This window comes from Musa acuminata, chromosome BXJ2-6, assembly GCF_036884655.1.
Source record: "Musa acuminata AAA Group cultivar baxijiao chromosome BXJ2-6, Cavendish_Baxijiao_AAA, whole genome shotgun sequence".
NCBI classification, from domain to species: Eukaryota; Viridiplantae; Streptophyta; class Magnoliopsida; order Zingiberales; family Musaceae; genus Musa; species Musa acuminata.
In genome coordinates this window covers 15,982,420-15,992,933 of record NC_088343.1, presented here as the reverse complement: position 1 = coordinate 15,992,933, position 10,514 = coordinate 15,982,420, and the positions used below count along the sequence as shown (strand labels likewise).

The following is a 10,514-nucleotide window of genomic DNA, read 5'->3' as shown; positions in this document are numbered from 1 at the left end:
GGTGGTGAATATTAAGATCATATCTCGATTCAATTGATTATAATTTGCAAAAAATATATATATATTTTCCTTTCTTTAGGAGTTAATCTTTGCATATTGTTCCAAGGTTCCCACCTGCCTTGTTTCTTTATGTATTTCCAATTTTGGTGTTTGCGCTCTGTTATGTTAATTATTTATTCAAATTTAGGATGAAATCAAAACGCAAACGGGCATTTGGTCTAGTGGTATGATTCTCGCTTAGGGTGCGAGAGGTCCCGAGTTCAATTCTCGGAATGCCCCGATTATTTTCCTTCTTTTTTTTTTGGTATTTATCTGATTGATTTCATGTTCATTATGATTAGACAAAACTAACGTGAAAGAAGCATACACAGTTCAATAGAAACTAAATCATTTTTTCAAGCTGAATAAACGACAGATCTAAAAATACAGGACAACGAATCCAGTAGATCTACATCAAATGAATGAGAATCTTTAGCTCACTGTGATGTGAGATCGCGTGGAGTCGTCCTTTCATCAGATACGACCTCCATCACGTTGTTGCAGCAGCCAAAACTCCCAGTAAGCAGCAGCAGCAGCAGCAGCAGAATGATTAGGACTTGGCGAGAAGCTGCTGATCCCCATGACGCCCTTGTTGCCGGAAATATCTTGGCTGAGTCCATCGAAGGATGATCGGGAAAACACCATGCCACCATCGACTCCTAGTAGATCATCCGATAGATCTTGCTCGCCCTTCATCAACATTTCACTGCTCGATGCGTGTGTGGCTAAACGAGCAGATGCAGACAAAACTGAAGCATCAGAAGAAGACGAAGAGGAGGCGGAGGCGGCGGCGGCACCGGTGAGGCGTTGCACCACCGACATGAAGTCGCTAGGAGTGGCGTGGACGACCTTCGGCGAGACGGCGTAAATTATGATGGGCCGCCGGTACTGGGGTGGCGCAGGCGGCACAACCGGACGTTTCTTTATCGCGTAGGAGTCCCTTCGAACTTTGAGAGGAGCCAGCCGCGGCCTCGACGACTTCCCGTCCATGGGGAGATCAGATGAATCCATGTTGGGAGCAGAACTGGATGTGTTTGAGAGCTTAATCGAGGTAAGGTAGAGGCACAACAAGTCAATGAAGTAAAGGAGCGAATCGAAATATAATAGCAGAAGTAATTGAGAGCAGATAAAGAAGGACGAAGGAGAGAAGAAAGAGAAACCATGCAGCTGCCGCCATTACGGGCTCACGAGGAAGCTGCGTCCGGAGGAGGCGGAGTTGGATCGGGTAAAAGCCACGGAATTGCACGCATCAGGTGTCACGTCCCACGTCGACTGCCAATAGCAAATTGACACGAGAGCAAAAACAATGGTTGATGTTAAGATAAAAGAGTATAGTGATGAGATTAGGGTTCATTGGATAGCTTCTCGGAGGCGGATGTGGTCAATTGGATGGTCAACATTAGGCAAGACGTGGTCAGACCGTGGAAGGGGTCCACCTTTTGGCCTTTTTCCCATTAATGCTATTTAGATATCTTTTCTTACCAAACAAATGAGTGAGGAGACACATTCTAAGACCGCTATGGAGACAAGTTTCGTTGTAGAGGTATGAACGAGTCTTTGGTTCCTCGTTGCATGCGAATCCGAGGAAGGTATGAGTAATAAGTTATCTTAAGAGACAAGTCTCCCCAGAAAGTAGGAAGATGAAGGAAGTCTCTCTCTCATCTGCCCTTGACTTAGAGGCAACAAGAATCCAACCCAATCATGGCAAAAGGAATTATCTCATGGCAAAGAGACGATCTAACAAAATACATATGAGTCTTAGTCTCGATCTAACAAAATAATTAGTCTATTAAAAGTTTGAACTACTGAGACTAAATTTGGATGTTAAATTTAGTACCTTATTTTCACATAGTATTTTGACAGAGATTTTATCATACTACTTAGATATAAGATTTGATGAACCTCAATCCACTTAAGATAGTTGGGATTTTAATTTGGGTTAGCAACCAAATTTGACACTAACAAATTATAATTGGGTATCTTAATGCTATTTAACTCAATCGGTTCTTCCTAATTCCGGTGGTCGGTCAGTGAGGAGGAGAACAAGCGGCGTGGACGGTGATTCCGGCGTCGTTGTAGACCCTGCCTCGCCCATGCCGAGGAGAACCCGATGAAGCAAGCCAACGCCGACGGCCTCCATCAGCCCCGTACGGAGCAGCTTCAACCGCCGCGCCGCCCCTCCTTCCTCCCACCACTCCCCATTAATTTACTCCATCGTGCACATGCAGCGGCTGAGACATGATGACCGTCATTTGCCTACAAATAACCCCTTCTTCCCCCTCTTCTGTCCTCTCCATGACATATACGCAGCTCTTCTTGCCTTCTTCCCTTCCCATGCTTTCGTCCCACCATGACATGCTCCCTTGCACTCCTCCGCAGCCCGTCGACGTCGAGCTGGCGAACAGTTGCCCCCGCTGCGGCTCCTCCGACACCAAGTTCTGTTACTATAACAACTACAGCCTGAGCCAGCCGCGGTACTTCTGCAAGGCCTGCCGGCGGTACTGGACCAAGGGCGGGTCGCTCCGCAACGTGCCCATCGGCAGTGGCTACCGCAAGAGCCGCAGGGGAAGGTCGTCAGCGAGGCTCTCCAGTGCCGTCTCCGTCGCCGCCGGTGGTCCAGATGCCAACTCCAATGGCCGTGCTTCGCAGAGTCCTGTCCGCCCGGACCTCCTGACGAACGAGGTAGCCGCTCCTATTGCCATCAATCTCGAGGCGTTGTATGCCAAGTACATGAACCGGTCTCCGGAGATGGAGTCAGGCGTCGCCATTGCAGCATTCGATACTGAAACGACAAGCCGATCGAGTTCACGCCACTGTCAGATGTTTTCGCCAGTTGGTGATACTACACCACTGAATCAGGTCAACGATCGGCCATTCGGTAATGGAGAGTACAATCTATATAGAGAGTTGAGCAGCTCCATAACACTGCCAGTGGAACCTGTTCAGAGCAACATATCCTTGGATTGCCAAGAGTTTGAGACGACCACGGCATGCAGCATGGATCATCAGCAAGATCGTGCGAACATTGATGATTGGAGCTTGTTGGATTACTCAAGCTTGGAGGCTTTCTACTAGTGCTAATGCCCACCACATTTCATTGTCTTTCTCCTGTTCTTCATCTTCGATTCCTCTCAATGTTCCGTAATCCTTTCTCCATGTAAACTCCATCACGTGAAATGGCGTAAATAATTTAGAGACATCGACGATGACATCATTCATGACTCTCCTTTACAGATTGTGACATCAACAGCATCAAACACCCTTCATAGTTCAAGATTGTTTCATAGACATACCAACCACCTTGTGATCTGCTCCTTTCAAGTATAATTAAGATCAAGGATCAAGATCATTTAAGTCAAACAACGAGCTCTAAAATCTAGATGTCAAAAGTCAACTGAAGCTTCTTGCTTAGACCAAACCATCAAGCATTGACCTGAGTGTCTTCTAATTTATTACATTATAAATCTGGTTAATAATTATTGGGTTGATGAACGTAAAACTAGATAGAAAAATCAAAGTTGTTCTCTTCCAGTAGATCAAGAAATTGAGATCATAATTTACACAAAAAACTAGAAGATTATGGATGTGATCCAAGAGAGGATAGCACATGATCCGAAGCAAATCCCTTGAGAACCACACCATGAGACCATTAAGTTAAGCCATCACTGACTCCTTGAAATGGGGAACTGATATGAGGAGGAATTGATGCCCGGCTTGCCTTATTGTAATGTCTTTATTTCTTGATTTGGGTAATTTGTGATCTCTAGAGGGCATCAATAATCTGTGTGATTCACATAAAAGACAGTTATCTTCCAACAAGAGTAACTTAGTCTCAATTATTCAGAATTATGTATATTTTTTTTCATTTTTGAACTATATATAAGATTATATGAACATTTTAATTTTTTTAATATCTTCTTCTATCCCGTCTCATACCATTAATTTCAATGAACTCCTCTCATTTACATATATATTTACTTAAAATCAAAATATAAATAATAATAATAATAATAATAATAATAATAATAATAATAATATTATTATTATTATTATTAGAAAAATTCGAAACAATATTATCATGATTAAACACTAATTTAGTTTAATGTAATTTTTTATATAAAAAAATTAAATTATTCATCATATGATATCAATTACCAACATCATTGAGTTAATCAAACTTAAGCATAAATTTTTTTATATATCTTCTCATTTAAATTCTGAAAAAAATTTATACCTTTTCTCCTACTCTTAAAACTTGAGAGAAACTAGAAGTAGATCCTCATATCTTATTTTCCCACCTAAACATGACTACATAAGCAATAATAAATCCTAATTTATTAACTTGAAATAATGTCATCTTACAGCAATAATATTATGTAATAAGGTCTTGATTATATTTTGATAATAAAATATTGAGATAAAAATATATAATTTTTGTCCATTATACCAAAAAAATAGTATCTAGTTATATATTAATATATTTGCTCGGAAGAAGTATATATTTTACAATTTTTGATGAAAATGTCCATATTTTCTCTTATATATATATATATATATGTCCGGTTAGTTACGGAGGAGAGCGAACCGGGTCGAGTCGGCAAACCACAGATTCCGGTCCCCTGCACGAATCTGCGGCATGGATCCGCAGCCGCCGTCCCCGCCACTCACCGCGGCGCTCCCCTGCGATGTGATCCACGTGTTCTGGCACGAGGGTATGCTCGACCACGACGCCGGCGCCGGAGTCTTCGACACCGGCTTCGATCCAGGGTTCCTCGAGGTCCTCGATAAGCACCCGGAGAACGCGGACCGGGTGCGGAACATGGTCTCCATACTCCGCAAGGGGCCCCTTGCTCCCTTCGTCTCGTGGCACCCTGGCCGCCCTGCCCACCTTTCCGAGCTCTTTTCTTTCCACACTGCCGGTACTGCCTCGTCTTCCGCTGCTACTGCTGCTTAATGAGCTTAATTGATATGTTATACTTTAGTATTAATGAGGTTAATTGATTCTAATTTTTGTGTTGCTCTTGGAGGATTTATCCCCTGTGTGCAAAAAGATCATGTTTTGGACCTTCGTGTGCGGCATATGTGGAGTCGTGTAGTGACAAATGGTCTTTGGATGGAGCAAGAAGTGTTACTAGTAAACTTTGATGGGATCCAATTGCGGAGTATTGAGAAACTTCAATGGGAACCAGATATTAAGAAACTTTTATGGGATCCAGTTGAGGATTTATGGTGAAAAATTGTGAATCAGTTGCAGCCAATTTATGGGTTAAGAATATCATCTGTTAGGAATATTTCGGTTTAATTCTGATCTCTGAGATAATAATATAAGCAACTTATTTTTGTTCGTGTAAGAACAAGCTCAATTATACGCATGTAGGCTTGTTGGGTATCCAAATCTGTAGAGCCATGTTGTTCACCCAATCACAGTGTTAATATCATGTCTTCTTTAGTGCCTGTTCATCCAGTCACAGAGTGTTAATATCATATCTTCTTTAGTGCCTTTAAGTGCTGCTTTTTTTTTTTATCATAAATGACAGACATCTGCATAGGTTGCTGGATTTTTCATGCTTGCCTTCTTTTGTGCTACAGACAATGAGTTCTGTCCAAGTCTTTAGACATCATATCTGCTACAAGGAATTCAACTAACACAATCTCTTTCTCTACATATTCAAATGTCTACTGAATTTCTGTAATAGATTGAGATAGTCTGTTGGGTGTTTGTCAGATGCTCTTGGAGGTACATTTATGATGAATTAGATAAAGAGCACAACTCTGAGCATTAGCAAATTTTGTTTGATATCTTCAAGCTGTATGTTCCTGTATCGATCTTGTCATTAAATCAAACTAAACCTTAATGGTTACTAATTGTTTTCTTTTCTCTCTGTCATCCTACCATGTCAGATTTGAAGAGAGACCGGATTAGTTATAGTTTAGGCAGACTAGATGCAATATTTTTCCTTCCGTATCTAGGCAAATGACTAGAGTATCAGATCAAGATTCCTTCCTATAATTATGGTTCTTGCTTTGCCTCATGTTGAATTGACAATGAAAAGTATGTGGAGCTTATTTTAGTGACGAAAGAAGCAGGTTGTTTAAATGATAATTCTACTTCTTTTATTTAAAAGGATTCTGAACTTGTAATTTCTAATGGTTCAAGTGGATAAGCTTCTCTTCCCTGGTACGGCCATATGTCAAATTCGCAGTTACTGACATAGAGCATTGAAACAATTTGGTTCATGAAACAAGTTTTTTGTTCTTATAATTACTTGGGTCCTACCTGTAAGGAGATGGATTTTTGACACTAGTCAATGCATGCTCTACATGGGGATGGAGTCTGTGATACCTAGAAAGCATCATGTGCACATCATGCATAGAGATCAAGAATATTAATAAGTTTTTAGAAGAGAAAGTTGATGCTAGATGTACATGAACATAAGAAGAGAGGTATTAAGAAGATCAGTATCAGGTTCTGCCATCCCATATGATTTTGATGAAAAATTAAAGATGCAAACAATTTATTTATCAGATAGATGTAATACTCTATGTTGGCCGCAATTTTGCTTAATTAGAAGGTTATCTGATATAGACATGTTGAGGTTATTTTATATGCTAGCAAAGTAATTTTCATAAATCTACCATCTGCTCCGTTGAATCAGCTTTTATATTTCTCCTTTTCATACTTCAGAGTATGTGGAGGAACTAGTACAAGCTAATGTAGCTGGGCATAAAGAGCTCTGTCCTGGCACTTTTATGAACCCTGGATCTTGGGGTGCTGCCCTTTTAGCCGCGGGAACCACACTATCAGCAATGAAATATATATTAGATGGAAATGGGAAGCTTGCTTATGCTCTAGTGCGGCCACCAGGTCATCATGCACAGCCTTGTAGAGCTGATGGTTATTGCTTCTTAAACAATGCTGGACTTGCAGTACAACTTGCTCTAGATTCGGGCTGCAGAAAGGCTGCAGTAATTGATATTGATGTGCATCATGGAAATGGTACAGCTGAAGGGTTTTATTGCTCAGATAATGTTCTGACAATCTCTCTTCACATGAATCATGGCTCTTGGGGGCCATCACATCCGCAGAATGGTTCCATTGACGAAGTAGGCGAGGGCAGTGGGTTTGGCTACAATCTTAATATACCCTTACCCAATGGGACAGGGGACGAGGGGTATGCTTATGCTATGAATCAACTGGTTGTTCCAGCAATTCAGAAGTTTGAACCAGGCCTTATTGTTCTGGTTGTTGGGCAAGACTCTAGTGCGGTGAGTTGATATTGATGTTGAATTACTTTTTTGTTCCTCTATACGAATCCTGGTCTGCTGATTTTCCTGTTCTGATCTTGTCAATTTGACTTTTAATGTGTGTGTGGGTTCTGCTTGCTTACCAAGTGATATCTCAAAAGTAATGAAGTGCTATCAGGCAAGATAGATTATATAAGGTGAAAATAGATCATATATTGTATAATCAGCTAGAGAGAAGATTAAGATGCTTTTCAGGGAAGAATCCATATCGAATCATGTAGCTTCTTCTTGATTGATCTGTATTCTTCTTTATCTTAGTAATGACTCCTGTCCTGCTTCAGTTTGATCCAAATGGAAGGCAATGCCTCACAATGGCAGGTTATAAGAAGATTGGCGAAGTAGTGCGCAAGCTGGCCGACATGCACTCTGAGGGACGCATATTAGTTGTTCAGGAAGGAGGTTACCATGTGACATACTCAGCTTACTGTCTCCATGCAACTCTTGAAGGAGTACTCAATCTTCCAGCCCCGCTGCTTTCAGACCCCATTGCTTATTACCCTGAGGACAAGGCCTTCACTGTCAAAGTTGTAGATTCTATCAAGCAGTACTGGAAAGAATGTATACCCTTTTTGGGTTAATATTATGGAGGTAATTATTTTCATGTCCTCATCTAAGTAAAAATGCTGGCAACAGAAGTCTATTTTGCTGAGATTGTAGCGAAGTAAAATGATCTGAGAATTTTAGCTTAGTGTCGTTTCAAGTCTGTTGAAGTTATCAAACATGGCCCAAATTGTTTATCTGATTTAATATGGTCAATCCTAAAATTATAACATGTGGTAATGGGCACTTATTTGAAAGAAGGGAAAAATTGGTTGTGACCCATGGAACTTGGTGGAACTAAGGCGAAGTAGTTTAACTGGTTATAACATTAAGAACACCGACCTTCATACGGCCCAATCAACAGGATCGAATGACCGCAGCAGATAGTCCTAATTTTTTGTCTTATTATTCTATTACATAGGCATCAAATTAGTCTAATTCTATACTGTTGAGAACTTCAAAACTCAGGTTAAGGGAACTTAGGAGCTGGCACAGGCTATGTTCAACTTTCTTAGCATAGATTGCAAGTTCATTACCATTTGAGTTAGTAAGACAATTTTTGATGTTGATAAGACTCAGAAATTGTAGTTTCGTTACTTTCCAAACAAGGAAACTGAATCATCTTACTTAAATTTTCTCTTCTTTGTGTCAGGATCCATATTTGTGGTAGACAAAGTCAGAAGATTAGTAGGATGAAGATAGCTGCTGTCAATTGTGTGAAAGGGATTTAGATGAAATTTCACTTGAAGAAGACACTGGTGCATTATCCATGTAAAAGCTTTTCTTCCTTGGTGGATGAGTTCCTCACTCGTTGTGACATGTATCTCTCCACGGGTTGGGATGACTCCATTGTAATTTCTGATATCGATATTAATGGCAGTGATCTGATAGTATTATTGTTGTTGTGGTGGTGGTGAATCTTATACTTTGATATCACATAAGTTCGGGTTTTCAGATAATTAAGTTGCTTCGCTATTTGATGAGGGTAATAATTGCGATAAGACTCGCGTGACATCGGCTACCCCAGGTGACACGTCACGCCTCTGTTGACCTGATGAGGCACCTGGTCAACGTGGACCGGAATGCCTACCAAGGCGCATTAACGCCCTGTTCAGGTTCGATCCCTCATGTCACGCCAACGGTAACGTCAGACGCTACCAGAAGTACAGTCTTACTTCTTGCGGGCCAACACATCAGGCAATGGTAATTCTCACTATAAAAACCCTCGCGCTCTGAGGAAAAGGAAGGAGGGGAGACACAGAGAACTTAGCCAAAGAAATCCCCTACGACTATTTACTAACTTGATCGTCGGAGGGGTCGGGTCGAGCTCCCCGACCCGACCTTTGTGCAGGTGCGAAGGCGGAGGTCGTCCACCAAAGGCATAAGCGTGGGTTCTCTCCCGGTGGAAACGATGACCCCGTCCCGATCGGACCAACGCAATCGGTCGCCTCAGTGATCCCGGGAAACGTCCCAGGAAAATCTCCTATCATCCGAACCCGAACTAAGTCGCCACGGCCCCGGGTACAAGGCTTAAAGTTGTTTACACCAAAGTAATATTAACTTCGTTCCGATGTAACTGCACCTTTTTGGACCAGCGGCAACAACTGCATCGCTATGCACTGATCACGGCCTCAAAGCCATTCCTTCCTTCAGTAGCTCAAAGCGATGTGGATTTAGTGTAGCCGTTTATATCTACATATGTAAAGGTCAAGATCCCTGCGTGTGATCAAAGGTTGGAATCCAGTTGGAGATGGGGCCCTCTTGTGGACCCTACTCTAATTTGACTCATTCCAGTATTTACTGCATGAATTAGCCATATAAAGAGCAGCGAGCAAAAAAGGTGACAAGGTCTGCCGTCGCATCAGAGTATGGTGTCCGGTAGTTAAGCCGTGCGATCAGCGGCGTTGACCCGCCTGACGTTTGACCTCACTGACAGCTAAACGCCCCTTGGCTCTTGCCACCTCTCGTCCTCACGGCCAGCAAGGGTTCAGGGTTTTCTCCGTGTATGGTTCACAACCTGGAGGGTGGGTCCCATGACTTATCTGGAGTGGAAAACCCTGAACCCTGTCTGAGTCAGGGACCGACCATCATCCCTACCCATTCTGGTGTTTCCTTTGTCACCGACCGAGCTACGTGCATGTGAAGCAAACTTGATCATGTGACGACATGATGACGGTTTCTGTCGTGCATAAAGACATCAGCTCATGCTTCAGAATTCGTGCGTGGACGAACCGAGATAAATGTTCGGGACGGATCAGCCGTTCCAACCATACTTCCAGCGGGGTTGCGTTCCGTTCCCAAATAGGCTCATCAAATTCCAACAAAATCCAAATCTGCATGCCACTTGATCCGGGACCCACAACACCCAGGCTTTAAGAGGCACGAAACATCTGATTGGCAGCTTTATGATTCGCACCTGTGTCATTTAGAGCTGGGCTTCACATTTATCACCATTTGTGGCCACCGCAGACATCTCCGTGCATCACGGCGTTACGTGGCTCCCTTCATCTTGACTCGACCAACCCAACCCAACCCAACCCATGGTTAGCTAACTGCCCTCCTTCCCTCCTCCTCAGCTCACTCGTCCACCTATAAATTATCCCTCCCTCCACTTTAAAACCCGTGCCACG

General features: G+C 42.4%; 3 protein-coding genes and 1 non-coding gene across 5 annotated transcripts; 3 read left to right on the top strand and 1 right to left on the bottom strand.

The window, feature by feature from the left end:
- Positions 1-207: 207 nt before the first annotated feature.
- TRNAP-AGG (transfer RNA proline (anticodon AGG)) lies at positions 208-279 on the top strand. Its single transcript has one exon. It is a non-coding gene; the product is annotated as a tRNA-Pro (tRNA).
- Positions 280-513: 234 nt separating this feature from the next.
- Positions 514-1,050, bottom strand: LOC103988511 (uncharacterized). The gene has a single exon (XM_009407050.3). It carries the CDS (start codon positions 1,048-1,050, stop codon positions 514-516), a length of 537 nt encoding a protein of 178 aa, XP_009405325.2.
- Positions 1,051-2,103: 1,053 nt separating this feature from the next.
- LOC135613792 (dof zinc finger protein DOF4.7-like) lies at positions 2,104-3,179 on the top strand. The gene has a single exon (XM_065110828.1). The coding sequence runs from the start codon at positions 2,278-2,280 to the stop codon at positions 3,112-3,114; it is 837 nt and encodes a 278-aa protein (XP_064966900.1). The 5' UTR covers positions 2,104-2,277; the 3' UTR covers positions 3,115-3,179.
- Positions 3,180-4,614: 1,435 nt separating this feature from the next.
- Positions 4,615-8,777, top strand: LOC135615098 (histone deacetylase 8-like). 2 transcript variants are annotated; one of them, XM_065113156.1, is made up of 4 exons: positions 4,615-4,958; positions 6,725-7,305; positions 7,626-7,932; positions 8,537-8,777. In XM_065113156.1, exons 1-3 carry the CDS (start codon positions 4,676-4,678, stop codon positions 7,920-7,922), a joined length of 1,161 nt encoding a protein of 386 aa, XP_064969228.1. In that variant the 5' UTR covers positions 4,615-4,675; the 3' UTR covers positions 7,923-7,932; positions 8,537-8,777. The 2 variants fall into 2 exon arrangements, with proteins under 2 accessions (XP_064969228.1, XP_064969229.1); XM_065113157.1 differs by lacking the exon at positions 8,537-8,777 and having other exon boundaries at positions 7,663-7,832.
- Positions 8,778-10,514: the final 1,737 nt, after the last annotated feature.